This window comes from Dendrobates tinctorius, unplaced genomic scaffold (assembly GCF_039654945.1).
Source record: "Dendrobates tinctorius isolate UK_male_01 unplaced genomic scaffold, ASM3965494v1 ptg000032l, whole genome shotgun sequence".
Lineage (NCBI taxonomy): Eukaryota > Metazoa > Chordata > Amphibia > Anura > Dendrobatidae > Dendrobates > Dendrobates tinctorius.
The window spans coordinates 7,872,927-7,896,921 of record NW_027361700.1 but is presented as its reverse complement, the minus strand read 5'-3'; the positions used below and the strand labels follow the sequence as shown (position 1 = coordinate 7,896,921).

The 23,995-nt window shown below is 44.8% G+C and overlaps 1 protein-coding gene across 1 annotated transcript; it reads right to left on the bottom strand.

The window, feature by feature from the left end:
- Nucleotides 1–3,075: 3,075 nt before the first annotated feature.
- KLHL11 (kelch like family member 11) lies at nucleotides 3,076–23,171 on the bottom strand. The gene is made up of 2 exons (XM_073572375.1): nucleotides 22,630–23,171; nucleotides 3,076–5,225 (listed from the first exon to the last, which is right to left on the bottom strand). Exons 1-2 carry the CDS (start codon nucleotides 23,058–23,060, stop codon nucleotides 3,644–3,646), a joined length of 2,013 nt encoding a protein of 670 aa, XP_073428476.1. The 5' UTR covers nucleotides 23,061–23,171; the 3' UTR covers nucleotides 3,076–3,643.
- Between the last annotated feature and the right edge of the window lie 824 nt (nucleotides 23,172–23,995).

The window sequence follows — 23,995 nt, the reverse complement described above, 5'->3', positions numbered from 1 at the left end:
AAAAAAAAAAAAACGGGATTTGATCTTATTTTTATATTTCATATTTAAATAATTTATATTTATTTAATTTTATCAGGTGCGCATTATTTCAATTATGTGCAATTAGATGTGATATATTTATTTTTTTCTGACAAAAGATATATAACTTTTATCAGAAAAAATATATCACATCTAATTGCACATAATTGAAACAAAAGTCACACCTAGGGAGTTAATAATAAAGCGCACCTGATAAAATTATTTAATTATGAAATATAAAAATATTAAGATCAAATCCCGTTTTTTTTTTTTTTAAATCCTTCCTGTTTTTTCGTATAAGCCATTTTTATTTGGTGAGAATAGGGTTAATTAAATTACACACAATTTTTCAGAATATACATTTTATTGAATGCATTTTTAATATGATACATAATTTTTTAATATTCAATTTGCAGTAATTATTAACAAATATATTTGTAAAACTTTTTTAAATATATATATATATATTTTTTTAATCTTTTTGGGATAGTGAGGACTTCCTTTGAGGTCTGTTCAGCTGCTCTGGTCCGGTGGTTACAAGTGTTTCGTCGGGTTTCTCTTTTTTTGCTTTCAATTGGTTCGTGTTTTTTTTCTGATGTGATTTTTCTTTTCTCGATTTTTTTTTTTTTTTGCTTTTTCTTATAAATTTTATCTGTGAATGTAATAAAGAAATGTTATTTTATATACAAATCAATGATCGTGTTTTATCATGTGATAGATTCGCACGTCACAGTGTGAACTTTGACTTTTTACAAAAAACATGTGACTATTGGCGCCAATTTTCAAATGTGAAGTGTATTTAATCTGGAAGCAACGCCACTTTTTCATGTATGCTATCCCCTGAGGAAGAAGTAGCTCATACTTCGAAATGCGTTGGGAAAAATAAAAAAAATATCGATCTTTTAATGTATTAGTAATCAGCGCACGAAGTCCAAAAAAGTTCCATAGGAGTTGATGTTTCCACGGTCACTTGTTTGACCCTTGGACGTGCAGCAGCTGATCAATAACTATGCGCTGACAAAAAACTGGTGTGTGAAACAGGCCTAATTAGTTGAATACCTTGTGATATTTACATGCAGGCACATGCACTTTAAATCGTATGCCATTATATTTAATTACATGTTGGTAATTAGTGTTACTTTAAACCACCTTCCCACCTCTTAATGTTGATTCAGGGCCCGGTTTATACACTCATTTTTCTGTCCCTTCCCCTATATATATGGACTCTTTCTTTGTATGTATTTGTACATGTATATTGACATTGTAATAAAATTTGAATTTTATTTTTTTGGATTTACACTCAGTTTTTTTGTTTATTATGTCTGATCGAGTGTAACATTTGGGAACTTTCCCTGGTCTCCATGTAATTCGATCCTATTGAGGATCACTTGTTAAATAATTACCATGCATTCTGTTCTAATTTGCATATATATTGTGTAATGGCTGTGTCTGACCGTACAGGAACATGGTCTGATCATACCACAGCTCCTGGGCAGGGGAGGAAGCCAAAGAGTATACAGACTTTACAGCAGGGGATCGCAAATAATTATTTCTTTGAGGTAAAATATTAAAAATAAAGAAAACAGATGTGATTGCATACTGTAAAGTTTGTATCCTCTTTTCCTTCCTCCCCTGCCCAGGAGCTGTGATATGATCAGACCACGTTCGTGCAGTCAGACACGGCCATTAGGCTGTGTTCACACACAGCTTTTTTTAGCGGTTTTTACCGCGGTTTTCACTATAAAACCGCTAAAAATAAGGTGCACAGTCATTTCTATGCATTTTGCACTTTTTGTGCACATTGATGCGTTTTTTACTGCGAAAAAACCGCATCGCGGTAAAAACCGCAGCATGCACATTAATTTTGCATTTTTTTCCGCGGTTTAGGCTTCTCCCATGCTTTTAGAAACCGCTGCGGTAAAAAACGCATCAAAACCGCGCAAAAACCGCCGAGGAAAAATAGGTGCGGTTTCTGGGAAGGGATTCAGGTTTTTGTGCAGAAATTTTCTGCAACGTGTGCACATACCCTTACACAGTACACAGCAGGGGCACATTAAGATTAAAAAAAAAAATGCTCCTGTGCCGAGATAATTATTTCCACAATTGGATGTGTTTATTATTCCAAGATGTACTGATTAAAATCTACTTTAAAATTAACTTTGTTCATGGGAAAACCCCTTTAAAAGATTATCAGATTTGTTTTTTTATAAAAGCTAATGTCAGACAGTATACAACACTCCAGAGGTTTAGAACCATACAAGAACTGTATTCAATGAAACACACTTATGACAAGCCTTCCTACTACATTACAAATATAAATGAAAATTAAGGAGACAAAGGAATATTCAGAAATGCATTAACTATTCCATCCATGTGGATGTGCAGCATGAATGACAATAAGCAAGGGGTGTTATTATAAGGACTGTCCAGGATAAGCTTCTAGTTAACCAAAAAGGCTTGTTGGTGTATAAAATAATAAATAGAACTGGCTACCCACCCTCCTGGCTCCAGCGCTGCCTCTCGGTTGTTTTTCTGGGCTTTGCTGATAGAATATTTGTACTATAGCCTGTCAACAGAACTTGCAACCGACTACAGCCAATCACTGGACTAAGCAAGTCATGCCATCTATATCGGCAAAGTTGCTGAGCCCAACGATTGGCTTCAGTAGTGGTCACGTGCGCGGTCATGACCACTGCAGTCTACTACCAAGGATCAGAGCAGCAGCCCAGAGGCACTGCTGGGGCCAGGAAGGATGAGTAACCACTTCATTTATTATTTTATGCATCTACAAGCCTTTTGGTTAAACAGAAGTTTATCCTACACAAACTTCTGAGTAGAGAAATAAAAAATTCTAGGAATGTAAATGAAGCTTTTAAAATAACATTTCAACTCTGCAAACTAAGAAGGAATGCTTTTGAAAGGTACAACTTTAACAAATATCAAAGCAAACCTGTTTTGGCGGCCATCATTTTGCAAAACTATCAAACTACAGGCCATTACCAAGCATGTTTATAGTCCTAAGGCAACACTAAATTTTCACAAAAATCCAATCTGCAATTACATTTATAATTTTATTTTTCGTTATCAAATTACCTGCTGCCAATAAAAACTATTAACAAAATTAACCACTTCAAGTTTGGCCAAGATCTGCTAACTGGAATGTTTTATATACACGCTCATCTGTTCCGGCAGGTAAGACTAGATAAGTACATTTTATGCACAACATCTTGTGTCAATCAATATACACATTTTGAAGTGTGAACGCTGACATGCTAAGGCTCAGTTGACATCAGCACTGACAATTTCACTGTCTTGTACCATCATAGGAATAGGAAATTCATGCAGAGCAGGATCTTTCATACAACAGTCACCATCATCAGACCCCAATTACTTGTAATCTGTTCTGGCAGGTTCTCTCATTTTTAGAGGAATAGAGCTGCATGCTGCACTATTATCCTCACAAAAATCAGACTCAGAGCCTAAATATGGCACTCACACTTATTAATGAACTATGTAAACATGTTAAGCATTGAAACTTACTATACAAAGTTAAAAAAAAGAAAAAACTCATTTCATGTGCAATTGCATCTAAAAAGATACTGGAAAAGCATTGGAGAATATGGATTTAGCATTCAATCTGGGATCGAGGAGTGCGCCGCAAATTCATAGTGTGCCGATGCAATTCTTGCATCTGTCTAATTCTATCTTTCTGCCACATCAAGTTAGGGGGCATGGGGTATTTCTGTGTCCCATGCAAGTATCTGAATGGGATTCTCACATGACAGGCTGTAGCGCGGCACCGCGGCTGAGGCATGGGCGGGAGCAGCATCCAGCGCTTGCGTTCAGCACAATAGCGGTATGCCTCTTTCCTGTATTGTTTGTCTATGTCATCACTGTTCTTCCAACCCCCAATAATAAAAACATCATCTTTATAGTAGCAGATAGCTGCCCCTTCTATGCCTAAAACTTCTGGTGGCAAGCTCTCAAGAATTTCATTTGAGACTTGCCTAGAAATTTTACTTTGAGCCTCATCCACAGTCACAGAGTAGCTCTTAGGACAGCAAGAGGCAGTATTATAGAAATTGGTGCATGCAACTGACATCTGGAATGCACAGTAATTGTCCAGAAGTGGCAAAGACTCAATATCCTGCCATCGACTACTTTCTATGTCATATCTACAGTTGATTGTTCTAAGGCCATCTTCATTATCACTGTCAACCGGTGTGCGAGCAGTTATGTAAACGTAACGATCTTCTACACTAACAGCTTTCACATCACGTAAAATCTTGGGTGCAGATTCTAAGATCTGCCATTTATCTTGCTCAGGGTCATAGACAGTGACATCTTTGAAGCCTGGGCTAAAGTTGCCATGACCCCCAATACTATACAGGTTGCCCTTCACAGACATAAGGCCAAAGGAATGTTTTCGAGTGATTAAGTTGCATACTTGTTCCCAAACGTTTCGGTTTGGATTGTATCGCTCAACAGTTTTAGCAAACCCAGGTTCCATGGAGCCAGCCACATATACATGAGCATCTGTAGCCATTACTGCATGTCCATCGAGGTGATTGTGAATATGAGGCAAGTTCACCCATCGATCTTCATGAATAAAATAGCCAACACATTCACTTAAGTAGTCTCCTCCTTCCGAAACGCCTCCAATGACCATAATTACATCCATATTCTGGCCAAATCGTGGCAACGACGTCATGTGGGTGGCCAATGACTGCAGGTTTCCAGTTTGTACATTTTCTGATCGCAAAGCATGGCCCTCAACAGCCTCAGCAACCAACTGCAAGCAGGCATCATTTGCAGCAACCAGCCTATCAGCTTTCACATGTCTTGTAAGATAAGTGGGTTTCATTTGAGAGAGTCGAAGGAGCTTAAACAATTCCTCAAAATACTTCTCCCTTTCATCAGCATTTTTCTGAATCCATTTTAGAATGGCCTCAAAGAGGATCTCTTCGGAATCTACCGTAATCTCGGGATCGGAGAGCCAATCTCTAACAAGATGGAATGGAAGTGTATAAAATTCATCATCCTCGATGACCTTGTAAAAATTTCTACGAATCATGTCAGCTGACTTCAAAGCTAGCTGGTTCAGTGTGTACATATGAGCCAAACTGTGAATAGCAACACAGTTCGAAAGATTGAGCTTTTTCTTCAGAAATTCTCCACAGAAGTCCTTCAATCGAAGCAACAAAAGTCTAAACAGCGAGAAAAAGAGAAAAGAAAGAAAAAAAAAAAGAAGAGGTTAGATTACACTGGTGAAATATATTAAAGAGGCTGTGAGCCCTCATGAAATGTCTATTTTAATAAATACTAAATAATTTCTAAGTACTCTCTTGTACCGAACCGGTTACTCCTCCTTATTAACTGGCCTGCAGTCTTCCCGACATCGGAAAATGTTGGTCTGCATATAACTCTGCAAAACATTGTAGAATGTCACTGCGAGTAAGCAGCAAAGCGTTGGCTACCAAACACAGCCAGACTCCCAATAGAGAGGACAGATGTGTTATTACTTACTCTGCCTTCCTGATCACGGTATACACAGCATTGAATGAGCGCTCTGTAAACAGTACAGGAAAAAGAGAAACCGCTTCCTTCTCCAGACCCAAAGATCATGTGCTCTGTAGGTGCAAGGAGAAAGCAGAAGCTGCTAGGTCTTAGACTAAAGGCCCCGTCTCACATAACGAGATCGCTAGCGAGATTGCTGAAGCGTCACCGATTTTGTGACGCAACAGCGACCTCGTTACGTGTGACACTTCGCAGCGGGGGCCTGGTCGCTGCTATGTCGCTGATTGTGCTCGAATGTCCTGGGCCATTTTTTGATCGCTGGTGTCCCGCTGGCCAGTGCGCATCGCTGTGTTTGACACCGACGAGCGACCTCAAATCATGGACTGTTATGAATGAGTCACCGTAGGAGGCAAAAACAGAAATGCTAGCTAAGTCCAGAAAACCAGAGAAGTTGGCAGCTATCGGATTGCAGACCCCTGAACCTATCAACACAACTAGCAGTAGCCTTGGGGGGTTCCTACGATGCCCTAGACCCCTCGATCACAGCCGGAGGACTATATAGCCTAAAGACGGAAAGGGAAATCTAAACTGCCCCAGAGCAGACCCCAAAGCAAAAGGCAGCCCCCAACATATAATGACGGTGAAGCAAGAAGAAAGAACACTAACACCAACAAAAAGATAGACTGAGCAAAGACGGGGCCCAAGCTAACTAGATAGGAAAGGACAGGAAGGCTGCTGTCTGCAATCCGAGAAAAACCCTATGAAAATAAGAGCCAACAAACTGACAGTGAAAAAGGCCCTGAAGACGCTAGGCTTCAAAAAGGCTATGTCAGTACTCAGGAATATTCTGAAGACAGAGCAACAGGCAAAAGGAGATTCAGCTCACCCCAGCAGGGAATGGCAGAATCCAGAAAAGCAAGGCAAACAAAAACAAAACACAAATGCTAACAGGCAAAGCAGAAAACTTAGCTTTAGAGGAGCAGGAATCAGACTGGTCTCCTAGAAGTCCACAGAGAAATCACCCGCAGGGCAGAAGGGCGTCGGCAGCCTTATATCCAGTCCGTGACTCCACTCAGCCAGTCATCATCATTAGGCTCAGGTGCCTGATAATCAGGCTCATTACCTTCCTTTACCAGAATAGGGAGTTCACCAGACCTCAGTGACGAAGGGGAAAATGAACTCACAACAATGGACGCAGGCAGGAGTCGTCAGAATCGCTGCTGAGTGACAAGGTCCTAACGAACGCCGAGGTCGTTATACGGATTGCTGGATCGTTGCTGCGTCCAGGGGTAAATCTGACTGTTTGACAGCTTACTAGCGACCATTTAGCGATACCCTTACAGTAGATCAGTTCAGAAGTGCAATTAGAAGGTTGAATTTGCCCTGTAACTGGGGATAATATGCCAAAATCAGTTATAGGGAGAATCCACAAAAAACAAAAAAAATGTATTTACCGTATATACTCGAATATAAGCAGAGATTTTCAGCCTGATTTTTTGGGCTGAAAGTCCCCCTCTCGACTTATATTCGAGTCATATACACCGGGGGGTCGGAGGGAGAGGGGGGGGGCGGGGGTGTCAGGTCATACTTACCCGTCCTGACGCTGTCTCTTGAGCCCCCAGCTTCTCCGCGCTCTCTCTTCCTGCCTTCAGCGGTCACGTGGTACCGCTCATTAAAACTCATGAATATGCGCATATTCATGAGTTTTAATGAGCGGTATCACATGACCGCTGAACGCAGGAAGAGAGAGCGCGGAGAAGCTGGGGGCTCAAGCGACAGCGTCAGGACAGGTAAGTATAGCGATACTCACCTGTCCTGCGTCCATGGCTGCTTGCTGCTGTCTGTCATCCGTCAGTGACTTCAGACAGCAGAGGGCGCGGTGACGTGATTAGTGCGCGTCGCGCCCCCTGCACTCTGAACGTCATTGACTGATGACGTGGCAGATAGCGGTGAGCAGCCATGGACGCAGGACAGGTGAGTATCTGACACCCAGCAACGAAGAGGTGAGTATGTCATTTTTTTTTTATTTTTACATGCAGCAGCAGCAGCACATGGGGGAATAATCTAAGGAGCTTCTTATGGGGGCAGCATATGGGGGAACAATATGGAGCTTCTTATGGGGGCAGCATATGGGGGAACAATCTATGGAGCTTCTTATGGGGGCAGCATATGGGGGAATAATCTATGGAGCATTTCCCACCCTAGGCTTATACTTGAGTCAATAAGTTTTCCCAGTTTTTTGTGGCAAAATTAGTGGTGGGTCGGCTTATACTCGAGTATATACGGTAAATGTTGAAATGTTCCACATTATGTGAAATAAATAAAAAAGTAAATAAAAGCATTACAAAAATCCAAAGTCAGTTCAAATTGCTGCTCCAGGACAAAAAACATTCTAGATCTATACAACGCCATTTGGGTATTGGCATAAAGCATCTTTTGTCAGGCAGATTGCGCCTTAAAAACCACTGTCAAAAGTGAACATAGTGCACAGCAATGTTAAAAAGACATACAGTAGCTGTGCACGTTTCAATTTTTTGTTACTTTTCAGTCGCTTGAAGGTTTGGAAATCGAGAAGTGGTTAGAAGTAGCATGTTCATTCATGGGGAGGCTTACAACAAGTTAAACTACATAAAAATAAAAACATAAGTTAAAAAAAAAAAAGTCGCCATGTGATGCAAAAAAACAAAAGCGCCAGCAAAGCCGCTACAGGAAAAACATTGCCATTTTTTTCTTAAGCGGTTTCGCAGAGGAAAACCTTAGAAGGTGCATCGGTATCTTAACCTCTTACTGCCATCGGACAGAATAATACGTCCAATGACAGCACCCCTGCGTTGATGTGGGCTCCGGCGGTGAGCCCGCATCAAAACTGGGACGTCAGCTGTTTTGAACAGCTGACATGTGCCCGCAATAGGTGTGGGTGGAATCGCAATCCACCTGCGCCTATTAACTAGTTAAATGCCCGCAATAGGTGTGGGTGGAATCGCAATCCACCTGCGCCTATTAACTAGTTAAATGCCGCTGTCAAACTGACAGCGGCATTTAACGCATGCCTCCAGCCATTGGACCGAAAACACGCGAACCGCCGACCCCCGTCACGTGATCAGGGATCATCGGTTCGTCGGCATAACAACCAGAGGTCTCCTTGAGACCTCTATTGTTGTTGATGTCGGATTGCTATGAGCACCACCCTGTGGTCGGCGCACATAGCAGTACAATAATGCTGCTACATAGAGGTGATCTGAGCATTGCCTCTATGTAGCAGAGCCAATCGGGCTATCGCAGCTTCTAGTTTCCCATGGATGCTATTTAAGCATGCCAAAAGTTAAAAAAAGGTTTAAAAAATATTAAATCACCACATATTTGGTATCACCGTGACATTGCGTTAAAATGCAATAACGGACAATCAAAAGATTGCATCTGCACAAAAGTGGTATCATTAAAAACGTCAGCTCAGTGCACAAAAAATAAGCCCTCACCCAACGAGAGATCATGAAAAGTGGAGACGCTACGGGTCTCGGAAAATGGCACAATTTTTTTTAGCAAACTTTGGAATTTTTTTCACCACTTACATAAAAAAGAACCTAAACATGTTTAGTGTCTATGAACTCGTAATGACCTGGAGAATCATAATGGCAGTTCAGTTTTACCATTTAGCGAACCTAGCAAAAAAGGCAACAAAAAACAAGTGTGGGAATGCACTTTTTTTGCAATTTCACCACACTTGGAATTTTTTTCCTGTTTTCGAGTCCACAACAGGCTAAAACCAATGAAGTCGTTGAAAATTACAACTTGTCACGCAAAAAATAAGCCCTCACATAGCCATATTGACAGAAAAATAAAAAAGTTATGGCTCTGGGAAGAAGGGGAGCAAAAAACGAAAACGCAAGACTGAAAAAAAACTCCGGTCATAAAGGAGTTAAATAAGTCATTTCAATATAATATCTTACTGCCTTCCAGTTCTTAAAGAGGCACTTTATGACTTTAGCTGTAGCGGTCATTTAAATCACTTTTATGAGAATTCGGTATACAAATATATACAAGTATGGCTAGGAGGAAGTGGCTCAGGATTTTTTTTCTTCCTTCAATATAAGTCAGCAGGTGGATATATAAGTATACCAACTAAAATAAATAGCTGACAAACATTCCGTCAAAGTTAGTTTTATGCGGACAAGTCCAAAACCTGCACGATTGGATGGAAGAAAATGGGGCGTGGGGGGTCCCTTTGCCTAGTAGAAGAAATCAAAGAATACACTGGACACATTGTTTATGAACCTGATGTATTTACAAAGGAAATGGTAACCCAGCCTGCCCTCGCCTCTCAATGGTGATTGATGGCAGCTCATCAATCAACGTGAGGACGACAAGAGGAACGCTCCCATTACAGACAGAACATTCACTTTTATGGAACAATAAAAAAAGGGTTATTCAGGGCTATTTTTTTTTATACTATTGGCCTAAGAACTATCAGGCAGGTAGTTTCTAACTATCAAGCATGTTGTGCTCAACGTCAACCTCGGCCAGCACAGAGTGATCACAGACTACTGGCATCTCCTTGGCAGCGCAGCGGCTAATCTTCCGCTCCGTTGACAAGGCGTGACTGCTGACGTCATGCCGATCGACAGCCGGATCCCCACTGCCTGTCAGCATAACGTCAGCACTCACGCCCCGTCGTCAGAGAGGCCCCAGAAGGAGAGCTGCTGTGTTGATGTGGAGCAGCTGAATCGCCAACAGGAGCAGTCAGTGACTGCTCTGAGACGGCGCCGGGTAGTGGATAACAAAGGCACCTACCTGCCTGTTAAATTTTAGGCCCACAGTAAAAAGAAAAAAAAAGAAAATAGTTCTCGACAACCCATTTAAAAAGGGAAACTCATGTCCTAAAACTATTTACTTGCAAATATAGGGGCAAATTCATCAAGACTTGCGCAACACAAGCTCACAACGGCAGTCTTGCGCCATAAAAGCTTTGATGGATCAGGGCCGTTGTGTTAATCAGCAGGTTAATATAGTTAAAAACCATCTCTGGCTCCCTTACTGGAGCAGCGGCTACAGAGAGAAAATTAAGTTTTTAGTCTCCCTTCAGCCACTCGCTTCCAGTTATGAAGGTATTGGTTAGAGTCATTGCTTACTTTATACAGCAAGAACGCTGTACACACTCCTCGGCACATTGACAGTCTGTTTGGACACAGACAATGTGCCAGGGCGTGCATTTATATGGCACACAGAGTATATAGTGAGCGATGATTGGAAGCAGATGCTGCAGTCGCTGCTCCAGCATGTTCAGCCTGACATGACTTTACCTCTGATTACCTACAGATTCCCCTCTATCTGTAGGTAAATGGTGTTTTTTGGAGGATATGACAGGTTTCCTTTGATCTAACACTCACCGGCATCATGTACATCATAAAAGATAACTCAATAAGCAAAGAAATATCCTTTAACCCCTTCACGACCAATGACGCCACATAGGCGTCATGAAACCTGGTACAAATCTGACCAGTGACGCCTATGTGGCGTCATGACTTTAAAGCCCCCCCGCGGGTCGGGTGACCTAGGTCACTGAAAGGTCACCCGACCCGCAGATACCGGGGGTTTTGTTCTTCAGCATAGGGGGCGTGGCTTCGCCCCACGTGACTACGATCGCTCTGATTGGCTGTTAAAAGTGTAACAGCCAATCAGAGCGATAGTAATATTTCATCAATGAAAATTGATGAAATATTACAATCCAGCCATGTCCGACGCTGCTGTAGCATCGGACATGGCTGCTGACAGCGATCCGACCCCCCACCCCCCACCCGTTAACGGGGGCGATCTGCCCCCCGCCACTGAATGACAGCGGCGATGTGCGATATTGGAAAATGGCGGGCGCATGCGCAGTGCGCCCGCCGGCTCCAATTTCCATTCATTCATTTTGATCACTTTCACAGTGATCAAAATAGAATGAAATGTAAATAAACCCCCCGTTTATCATCCCCATAGGCAGGATCAACTAATAAAATAAAGAAATTATTTTTATTTTTCCATTAGGGTTAGGGTTGGAAAGAGGGTTAGGGTTGGAAAGAGGGTTAGGGTTGGAAACAGGATTGGGGTTGGAAAGAGGGTTAGGGTTGGAAAGAGGATTAGGCTTGGAATTAGGGTTAGAATTAGGGTTGGAATTAGGGTTAGGGTTGTGGTTAGGGTTATGGTTAGGATTAGGGGTGTGTTGGGGTTAGGGTTGGGATTAGGGATGTGTTGGGGTTAGGGCTGTGTTGGGGTTAGGGTTGAAGTTAGAATTGAGGGGTTTCCACTGTTTAGGCACATCAGGGGGTCTCCAAACGCGACATGGTGCAACCATTAATTCCAGCCAATTTTGCGTTCAAAAAGTTAAACGGTGCTCCCTCCCTTCCAAGCCCCGACGTGTGCCCAAACAGTGGTTTACCCCAACATATGGGGTATCAGCGTACTCAGGAAAAATTGGACAACAACTTTGGGGGTCTAATTTCTCCTGGTACCCTTGGGAAAATAAAAAATTGGGAGCTAAAAAAATATTTTTGTGGAAATTTTTTTTTTTTTTATTTTCACGTCTCTGCGTTATAACCTTCTGTGAAGCACTAGGGGGTTCAAAGTGCTCACCAGGCATCTAGATAAGTTCCTTGGGAGGTCTAGTTTCCAAAATGGGGTCACTTGTGGGGGGCTTCTATTGTTTAGGCACATCAGGGGCTCTGCAAACGTAACGACGACCGCAGACCATTCCATCAAAGTCTGCATTTCAAAACGTCACTACTTCCATTCCGAGCCCTTATGTGTGCCCAAACAATGGTTCCCCCCATATATGGGGCACCAGCGTACTCAGGACAAACTGTACAACAACTTTTGGGGTCCAATATATCCTGCTACCCCTGTGAAAATAAAAAATTGCTGGCTGAAAATCTTTTTTTTTGAGGAAAAAAAAATATTTTTTATTTTCACGGCTCTGCGTTATAAACTTCTGTGACGCGCTTGGGGGTTCAAGGTGCTCACCACACATCTAGATAAGTTCCTTGGGGGGTCTAGTTTCCAAAATGGGGACACTTGTGGGGGGTTCCACAGTTTAGGTACATCAGGGGCTCTGCAAATGTTACATGGTGCCCGCAGACCATTCCATCAAAGTCAGCATTTCATAATGTCACTACTTCCCTTCCGAGCCCCGACGTGTACCCAAACAGTGGTCCCCACCCACATATGGGGTACCAGCGTACTCAGTACAAACTGGACAACAACTTTTGGGGTCCAATTTATCCTGCTACCCTTATGAAAAAAAAACTTGCTGGCTAAAATTCATTTTTTTTTTAGGAAAAAAAAATATTTTATTTTCACGGCTCTGCGTTATAAACTTCTGTGACGCGCTTGGGGGTTCAAGGTGCTCACCACACATCTAGATAAGTTCCATGGGGGGTCTAGTTTCCAAAATGGGGACACTTGTGGGGGGGTTCGACAGTTTAGGTACATCAGGGGCTCTGCAAATGTTACATGATGCCCGCAGACCATTCCATCAAAGTCAGCATTTCATAATGTCACTACTTCCCTTCGAGCCCCGACATGTACCCAAACAGTGGTTCACCCCCACATATGGGGTACCAGCGTACTCACGAAAAACTGGACAACTTTTGGGGTCTAATTTATCCTCGTACCCTTGTGAAAATAAAAAATTGCGCACTAAAAAATAATTTTTTGAGGAAAAAAATATTTTTTATTTTCATGGCTCTGCGTTATAAACTTTTGTGAAGCACTTGGAGGTTCAAAGTGCTCACTATGCATCTAGATAAGTTCCTTAGGGGGTCTAGTTTCCAAAATGGGGTCATTTGTGGGGGAGCTCCAATGGTTAGGCACACAGGGGCTCTCCAAACACGATATGGTGTCCGCTAACGATTAGAAGTAATTTGCATTTCAAAAAGTCAAATGGCGCTCCTTCCCTTCTGAGCCCTGCCATGTGCCCAAACAGTGGTTCCCCCCCAAATATGGGGTACCAGCGTACTCAAGACAAACTGGACAACAACTTTTGTGCTCCAATTTCTCCTGTTAGCCTTGTGAAAATTAAAAATAGTGTGCTAAAAATCATTTTTGAGGAAAAAAAATATTTTTTATTTTCACTGCTCTGTGTTATAAACTTTTGTGAAGCACTTGGGGGTTCAAAGTGCTCACTACACATCTAGATAAGTTCCTTAGGGGGTTTAGTTTCCAAAATGGGGTCACTTGTGGGGGAGTTCCAATGTTTAGGTACACAGGGGCTCTCCAAACGCGACATGGTGTCTGATAACGATTGGAGCTAATTTTCCATTCAAAAAGTCAAATGGTGCTCCTTCCCTTCCGGACCCTGCCGTGCGCTCAAACAGTGGTTTATGACCACATATGAGGTATCGGTGTACTCAGGAGAAATTTTTTAACAAATTTTAGGATCCATTTTATCCTGTTGCCCATGTGAAAATGAAAAAACTGAGGCTAAAAGAAAATTTTTGTGAAAAAAAAGTACTTTTTTTTTTTTACAGATCAATTTGTGAAGTACCTGTGGGTTCAAAGTGATCACTATGCATCTAGATAAGTTCCTTGGGGGGTCTAGTTTCCAAAATGGGGTCACTTGTGGGGGAGCTCCAATTTTTAGGCACACAGGAGCTCTCCAAACGCGACATGGCAACCGCTAAATATTTCAGCATATTTTCCATTCAAAAAGTCAAATGGTGCTCCTTCCCTTCTGAGCCCTGCCGTGCGCCCAAACAGTGGTTTATCACCACATATGAGGTATCGGTGTACTCAGGAGAAATTGCCCAACAATTTTTAGGATCCATTTTATCCTGTTGCCCATGTGAAAATGAAAAAATTGATGCTAAAAGAAAATTTTTGTTGGAAAAATTAAAATGTCCATTTTTTCTTTCCACGTTGCTTTAGTTCCTGTGAAACACCTGAAGGGTTAATAATCTTCTTGAATGTAGTTTTGAGTAGCTTGAGGGGTGGTTTTTAGAATGGTGTCACTTTTGGGTATTTTCTGCCATATAGACCCCTCAAAGTGACTTCAAATGTGAGGTGGTCCCTAAAAAAAGGGTTTTGTAAATTTTATTGTAAAAATGAGAAATCGCTGGTCAACTTTTAACCCTTATAACTTCCTAACAAAAAAATATTTTGTTACCAAAATTGTGCTGATGTAAAGTAGACATGTGGGAAATGTTATTTAGTAACTATTTTGTGTCACATAACTCTCTGGTTTAACAGAAAAAAAATTCAAAATTTGAAAATTGTGAAATTTTCTAAACTTTCGCCAAATTTCTGATTTTTTCACAAATAAACGGAAAAATTATCGACCTAAATTTACCACTAACATGAAGCCCAATATGTCAGGAAAAAAAACTCAGAATCGCTAGGATCTGTTGAAGCGTTCCTGAGTTATTACCTCATAAAGGGACACTGGTCAGAATTGCAAAAAATGGCCTGGTCATTAAGGTCAAAATAGGCTTGGTCATGAAGGGGTTAAAGACAAAGCAGGATGTGAAGTGCTCGGAGCTGTTCTGTATGGTGGGTATTTATTGGATCAATATCTCAGTGTTGGATTTACACAAGACCATGATGGGGAGATTCTCACACTAATTGGGACTGAATAGATATCCAACTGATATTCAGTACATTAGTAACTTAGTCACAGCTTGTAACATCTACGGTATATGTGATCACACTGTCCTAAGGGGTTTTATAGAGTTGTAGCCAGGGCTGTGGAGTCGGTAAGCCAAACCTCCGACTCCTCAATTTCCATGACACAGACTCCAACGCCAACACCACCAAAATGGACTCCGACTCCACAGCCCGGGTTGTGGCAGCTGTTTGTTTTTGTTGTGTTTTTATCAGCAAGAGCTATAAGAGGTAACTCACACAAGCGTATTCATCGGACAAGTGCTATCTGATGTTCTATCGGACAGCATTCAGACCAATGTTGTACCATGGGACAGTGCAGATCTGCTGTTCATTGCTCTTGCAGATTCTGCACAATTTAAAAAAAAAAAAAAAAAATTGCAGCATGCTGTGAGTTATGCACATGCACCCATTCAAGTCTATGAGTGCATGTAAGGCTGTGTGCCCACGTTGCGTTTATGCGTTTCTGCCGCTAGGTAAAACGCATTCCATGCAATCCTATGGGATTCCGCAGTTGCTGTGTCAATGCTGCGGATTTTACCGCTGCGGAATCGCATAGCGGAAAAATCTGCAGCATGTTCATTAACTTACCGGAATTGCAGCGATTCCGCCGCCATAGGATTGCATTGAAACGCTCATTTTACGCATGGTGGGCATAGCCACATGTGTAAAGTGGGCGCTTCATGTGCAGATGGTACCCAGGGTCTGGAGGAGAGGAGACTGTCCTCCATGCCCTGGGTACCATATTCCTGTTAAAAATAGAATTAAAATAAAAAATAGGGATATACAGTGCCTTGCGAAAGTATCCGGCCCCCTGGAACTTTTCAACCTTTTCCCACATATTATGCTTCAAACAAAAAAGATACCAAATTTAAATTTTTGGTGAAGAATCAACAGGTGGAACACAATTGTGAAGTTGAACGAAATTTATTGGTTATTAAAATTTTTTGTGGAAATGTGGGGCATGCAATATTATTCGGCCCCTTTAACTTAATACTTTGTTGCGCCACCTTTTGCTGCGATTACAGCTGCACGTCGCTTGGGATATGTCTCTATCAGTTTTGTACATCGAGAGACTGAAATTCTTGCCCATTATTCCTTGGCAAACAGCTCGAGCTCAGTGAGGTTGGATGGAGATCGTTTGTGAACAGCAGTTTTCAGTTCTTTCCACAGATTCTCGATTGGATTCAGGTCTGGCCTTTGACTTGGCCATTCTAACACCTGGATACGTTGATTTGTGAACCATTCCATTGTAGATTTTGCTTTATGTTTGGGATTATTGTCTTGTTGGAAGACAAATCTCAGTCTCAGGTCTTTTGCAGACTCCAACAGGTATTCTTCAAGATTGGTCCTGTATTTGGCTCCATCCATCTTCCCTGTCCCTGATGAAGAAAAGCAGGCCCAAACCATGAGGCTGCCACCACGTTTGACAGTGGGGATGGTGTGTTCAGGGTGATGAGCTGTGCTGCCTTTACGCCAAACATATCGTTTGTCATTGTTGCCAACAAGTTCGATTTTGGTTTCATCTGACCAGAGCACCTTCTTCCACATGTTTGGGGAGTCTCCCAGGTGGCTTATTGCAAACTTTAAACAACACTTTTTATTGATATCTTTGAGAAATGGCATTTTTCTTGCCACTCTTCCATAAAGATCAGATTTGTGCAATGTATGACTGATTGTTGTCCTATGGACAGACTGTCCCACCTCAGGTGTAGATCGCTGCAGTTCATCCAGAGTGATCATGGGCATCTTGGCTGCATCTCTGCAGTTCATCCAGAGTGATCATGGGCATCTTGGCTGCATCTCTGATCAGTCTTCTTGTTTGAGAGGAAAGTTTAGAGGGACGGCCAGGTCTTAATAGATTTGCAGTGATACTCCTACCATTTCAATATGATCACTTGCAGTGCTCCTTGAGATGTTTAAAGTTTTGGAAATCATTTTGTATCCAAATCCGGCTTTAAACTTCTCCACAACAGTATCACGGACCCGCCTGTTGTGTTCCTTGGTCTTCATGATGCTCTCTGTGCTTCAAACAGAACCCTGAGACTATCACAGAGCAGGTGCATTTATACGGAGACTTGATTACACACAGGTGGATTATATTTATCATCATTAGCCATTTAGGAAAACATTGGATCATTCAGAGATCCACAAAGAACTTCTGGAGTGAGTTGGCTGCACTGAAAGTAAAGGGGCCGAATAATATTGCATGCTCCACTTTTCAGCTTTTGAATTTCCACAAAAATTTAAAATAACCAATAAATTTCATTCAACTTCACAATTGTGTCCCACTTGTTGATTCTTCACCAAAAGTTTACATTTGGTATCTTTATGTTTGAAGCATGGTATGTGGGAAAAGGTGGAAAAGTTCCAGGGAGCCGAGTACTTTCGCAACGCACTGTACTTACCCTCTGTCAGCCCCCAGATTCATCAGCGGCGCTGCCAAGTTCCGTTCCCAGGCGTGCTTTGCGAGAATGACCTGTGATAATGTAGCCGTCACGTGACCGTGACGTCACAAAGGTCATTCTCGCAAAGCACGCCTGGGAACGGAACTTACCGGCAGCAATGTTGAGGACCGGGATCACCACTGAGAACGGGGACCGCCAGGAGGTGAGTATAACTTTATTTTTTTTTAAATTATTTTTAACATTCTTTTACTATTGATGCTGCATAGGCAGCATCAATAGTAAAAAGTTGGTAAGACTTGTCAAGCACTATGCTTGACAAGTGTGACCAACCTGTCAATCACTTTTCCAATTGATGCTTCAAATTGCTTGGAAAGGCGCTAGCATTCTGCAAGCTAAAAACGCTTTCAAAACGCTTGTTTTGCGGGAAAATGCATGTGAATTCCGCATGTGTTTTACACGCAGGGGGGGGAGTTGTGGAAATGCTGCGGACAAATCCGCAGCATTTCTACAATGTGGGCACATAGCCTAACACTTCGGACTGTACCTGGAGGACATCCGAGTGCAGTCCGATTTACGCGGGCACAGACAACGGAGGAGATAGGTGCAGAGAACTTAATCTCTATGATATGAATCTCTCATGCGAGATAATCGAATCACACTAAAGAGACACTCAGATCAGTCGCTAACAGAGTTTGTGCTAAGTGTCATTAGTATAATCGGCCCAATTCTCTCGTATGAAAGAATCACTCATATGACCCCGGCCTAAATTATATTTCTGTACTACTTGAGTTACAGACTTTGATCCATATGATGTTGGCGAGTGTTATATTACTCTGTCATACATGATGGTGTTAAGTAATTATTGGTTAGTCTCTGTATTGTGGACTACAAATGAACATATTGTTTCATAACTAAACAAATTTGTTTTGCCATTTTACTGGCTACTTTATAGGGCTGGGAAGGGGTCAGAAGTATTAAAAAAAAAAAAAGCATACTCACCTGTACGAGGTCTGTCCCAGACCACCAAATTATAATAGGAGCAAGAAGGGGGGGGGGTTACAATAACAATGAGCTACCTTCATACTAAGCTGTGCTCTTCTTCCCTCACTCCCCACAGTCTGATCTCTTTGGCAATACCGACACTAGTCGTAGAGGACACATCCCGTTACTGAGTACTTGGTAGTGTCGGAAAAGCCAAAGAGCTAACGTTGACTGTAAGGAAGGAGGAGGACCTAGTGGGGGGCAGGACAGGCGATTATTTGCTTATTTTTTCACCCATTCCTCCGTGTATTATGCTATGGGGTCTGGGGAGACCTTCAAACATGCACACATGGTCAAAATTGTTGGTACCCCTCGTTTACTGACAGAATAATCCACAATGGTCACAGAAATAACTTGAATCTGACAAAAGTTTTTAATAAAAAAATGAAAATAAACAAATTAAAGTCAGACATTGCTTTTCAGCCATGCTTCCACAGAATTATTAAAAAAATTAAACTCAAGAAACAGGCCTGGACAGAAATGATGGTACCCTTAACTTAATATTTTGTTGCACCTTTTGAGGCAATCACTGCAATCAACCGATTCCTGTAACTGTCAATGAGACTTCTGCACCTCTCAACAGGTATTTTGGCCCACTCCTCAAGAGCAAACTGCTCCAGTTGTCTCGTGTTTGAAGGCTGCCTTTTCCAGATGACATGTTTCAGCTCTTTCCAAAGATGCTCAATAGGATTTAGGTCAGGGCTCATAGAAGGCCACTTCAGAGTAGTAATGTTTTCCTCTTAGCCATTCTTGGGTGTTTTTAGCTGTGTGTTTTGGGTCATTATACTGTTGCAAGACCCATGACCTGCAACTGAGACCAAGCTTTCTGACACTGGGCAGCACATTTCTCTCTAGAATCCCTTGATAGTCTTGAGATTTCATTGTACCCTGCACAGACTCTAGACCCCCTGTGCCAGATGCAGCAAAGCAGCCCCAGAACATAACAGAGCCAGCCTCCTCCATGTTTCACAGTAGGGACAGTGTTCTTTTCTTGATATGCTTCATTTTTCCGTCCGTGAACATAGAGCTGATGTGCCTTGCCAAAAAGTTCCATTTCTGTCTCATGTGTCCATAGGACATTTTCCCAGAAGCTTTTTGACTTGTCAACATGTAGTTTGGCAAATTCAAGTCTGGCTTTTTTTTTTTTGTGTGTGTTTTGTTTTTTTTAACAGCGGTGTCCTGCTTGGTCCTTTCCCATGAAGTCCACTTTTGCTCATACAATGACGGATGGTGCGATCTGACACTGATGTTCCTTGTGCTTGAATCTGTTTAGAAGTTTTTCTGGGCTCTTTTGTTGCCATTCATATTATTTGTCTCTTTGATTTGTCATCAATTTTCCTCCTGCTGCCACATCCAGGGAGGTTGGCTACAGTCCCATGGAGCTTCAATTTCTGAATAATATGTGCAACTGTAGTCACAGAAACATCAAGCTGCTTAGAGATGGTCTTATAACTTTTACCTTTAACATGTTTGTCTATAATTTTCTTTCTAATCTCCTGAGACAACTCTTTCCTTTGCTTCCTCTGGTCCATGTTGAGTGTGATACACACCATGTCATCAAACAGCACAGTGAGTATCTGTAGCCCTCTATACAGTACAATCACTGATTCCAAGATTGTCGACACCTGTGATGCTAATTAGTGGACACATTCTGACCACATTCTGTGGAAGCATGGTTGAAAAGCAATGTTTGACTTTCATTTGTTCATTTTCATAGATTTTTGATTTATTATTACTTTTGTCAGATTTAAGTTATTTCTCTGACCATCGTGGGTTTTTCCGTCATTAAACGAGGGGTACCAACAATTTTGACCACGTGTGTAAATGGTTTCTCAAAGCAATTCAAATCTGAAAGAATTGTGTTCAGGACGCACAGAATCTGATGGGATAATTCCAGCGATTCAGACGGGAAAGCATTTGGGGCGATCTGTTCATGGCCAGTACTGTGGCAGCTCTGGATATGGAGACGGGTGACAGCTGTCATTGTTGCCATGACAGACCCTCACCCGTCAGCCGCCTCCCCCCGACACACACACACACACTCACCCGTCAGCCGCCTCCCCCCGACACACACACTCACCCGTCAGCCGCCTCCCCCCGACACACACACACACACTCACCCGTCAGCCGCCTCCCCCCGACACACACACACACACACACACACTCACCCGTCAGCCGCCTCCCCCCGACACACACACACACTCACCCGTCAGCCGCCTCCCCCCGACACACACACACACACACCCGTCAGCCGCCTCCCCCCGACACACACACACACACACACACCCGTCAGCCGCCTCCCCCCGACACACACACACCCGTCAGCCGCCTCCCCCCGACACACACACACACACACACCCGTCAGCCGCCTCCCCCCGACACACACACACACACCCGTCAGCCGCCTCCCCCCGACACACACACACACACCCGTCAGCCGCCTCCCCCCGACACACACACCCGTCAGCCGCCTCCCCCCGACACACACACCCGTCAGCCGCCTCCCCCCGACACACACACCCGTCAGCCGCCTCCCCCCGACACACACACCCGTCAGCCGCCTCCCCCCGACACACACACCCGTCAGCCGCCTCCCCCCGACACACACACCCGTCAGCCGCCTCCCCCCGACACACACACCCGTCAGCCGCCTCCCCCCGACACACACACCCGTCAGCCGCCTCCCCCCGACACACACACCCGTCAGCCGCCTCCCCCCGACACACACACCCGTCAGCCGCCTCCCCCCGACACACACACCCGTCAGCCGCCTCCCCCCGACACACACACCCGTCAGCCGCCTCCCCCCGACACACACACCCGTCAGCCGCCTCCCCCCGACACACACACCCGTCAGCCGCCTCCCCCCGACACACACACCCGTCAGCCGCCTCCCCCCGACACACACACCCGTCAGCCGCCTCCCCCCGACACACACACCCGTCAGCCGCCTCCCCCCGACACACACACACACACCCGTCAGCCGCCTCCCCCCGACACACACACACACACCCGTCAGCCGCCTCCCCCCGACACACACACACACACCCGTCAGCCGCCTCCCCCCGACACACACACACACACCCGTCAGCCGCCTCCCCCCGACACACACACTCACCCGTCAGACGGCTCCCTCCCCCCCCACTCACTCGTCAGACGGCTCCCTCCCCCCCCCACACACACACTCACTCACTTGTCAGACGGCTCCCTCCCCCCCACACACACTCACTCGTCAGACGGCTCCCTCCCCCCCCCACACACACTCACTCGTCAGACGGCTCCCTCCCCCCCCCCACACACACTCACTCACTCGTCAGACGGCTCCCTCCCCCCCCACACACACACTCACTCACTCGTCAGACGGCTCCCTCCCCCCCCACACACACACACTCACTCACTCGTCAGACGGCTCCCTCCCCCCACACACACACACACTCACTCACTCGTCAGACGGCTCCCTCCCCCCCCACACACACACACTCACTCACTCGTCAGACGGCTCCCTCCCCCCCCACTCACTCGTCAGACGGCTCCCTCCCCCCCCACACACACACTCACTCACTCGTCAGACGGCTCCCTCCCCCCCCACACACACACTCGTCAGACGGCTCCCTCCCCCCCCACACACACACTCGTCAGACGGCTCCCTCCCCCCCCACACACACACTCACTCGTCAGACGACTCCCTCCCCCCCCCCCCCCACACACACACACACACTCACTCGTCAGACGACTCCCTCCCCCCACACACACACACACACACACTCGTCAGACGGCTCCCTCCCCACACACACACACACTCGTCAGACGGCTCCCTCCCCCCCCCCCCCCCACACACACACTCACTCGTCAGACGACTCCCTCCCCCCCCCCCCCCACACACACTCACTCACTCGTCAGACGGCTCCCTCCCCCCCCCCCACACACACACACTCACTCACTCGTCAGACGACTCCCTCCCCCCACACACACACACACTCGTCAGACGGCTCCCTCCCCCCCCACACACACACACCTGTCAGACAGCTCCAGCACCTCATGCACGTTGCCAGTGCACACTCGGATCTGCCCCGTGTACATGTATTGAATAACGGCCTCCACAGTCTCCAGATCCGGCCCGGGCTCCGCGCTCCATTTCATGTCCACCCGGCCCGAGCGTGACTCCTGGAAGTGTCCGGACAGCAGCGGGGTGAAGTAATCCGTGGCCGCCGCCAGCACTGAGCGATGAGCGGGGAATTCGCGACCTCCTCCGACGAACACCAGAGTCATGTCACAGAACAGGCCCTGCTTCCTCTGCTCGTTCTGTCGCCACGCCAGGTCCGAGCAGTGCGTGTCCGCCATGAACACCTCGGACTCTCCATCCTCTACGGCCCCATCCCGCTGCTCTGCATCCTCCTGAGCCGACAGCTGCGGAGACAGCGACGTCATGGCTAGTGCCGCAGCCATCTCAGCCTCCAGCGTGCAGAAGCCTCCACTTTTCCGGCCCGACAATCGCCTACGTCACCACAACTTGTCACTCTAAACATACAGGCGACGTGTAGGAGGAATGCGCACATACGTCATCACGTTTACGTGCATTCAGTTAAACTGTCTAAATTGCTGCACTTCTAGAGTCTAAAGGGTGTTGTTAGGCGTGTCTGCACGGCCAGCAGCGGCCATGGATCCGGAGACCCATAATATACTGAGGTACTAGACAGGCAGGTAAGAGGTGGAGCAGCTCAGTACCAGCCAATCAGGTTCCAGCTTCCAGGTTAGTAACTGTAAGTGGCGATCTGATTGCACTACACTGCTTCAGGTATGTCTCCAATATGGAGGGTTTCCCTGGTGAAAGAAGCCATGCTGGGACCACGGCAGCATGGTGATGACCGCCCACTTAGGGCACTTAGAAATAAGTATATGTCAGCTGCAAACTATACCTAGCACAATGGCAGCACCAATGATGGCTGTTTAACTGCGTAGTTGCCGCTGTCAATAGCGATGTCCAGATGGGTAGCAAAAGAATCTGAATCACCCCATCAGCACCCTGCGATTGCCAACAGTGTTTCAGTGCAAAAAAAAAAATCATTCCACTTTGCGTTAAGTTTATGTGATACAATAATTTGGTTGGGGGGGTCCAGTGCATTGGCCACTCAAAGTCACATCAGAGGTGAATAATAAAATAACATAGGATAGGGAAAGTCAGCTCACCACGTTTGGCATTTTTTTGACAGCCAATGAACATGTGGGGATTGCTGGCCTTTGAAGGACAAGTTTCGAAACGTGCGTCGGGGTGTGTGCTGCACTTGGACCATGGACCACCCCAGGTATCTCCACTCTGACTGTTTATTTCTACCCTTATTATGTACCATGGTATTTCCACCCCAGATATTAATTTAGTACAT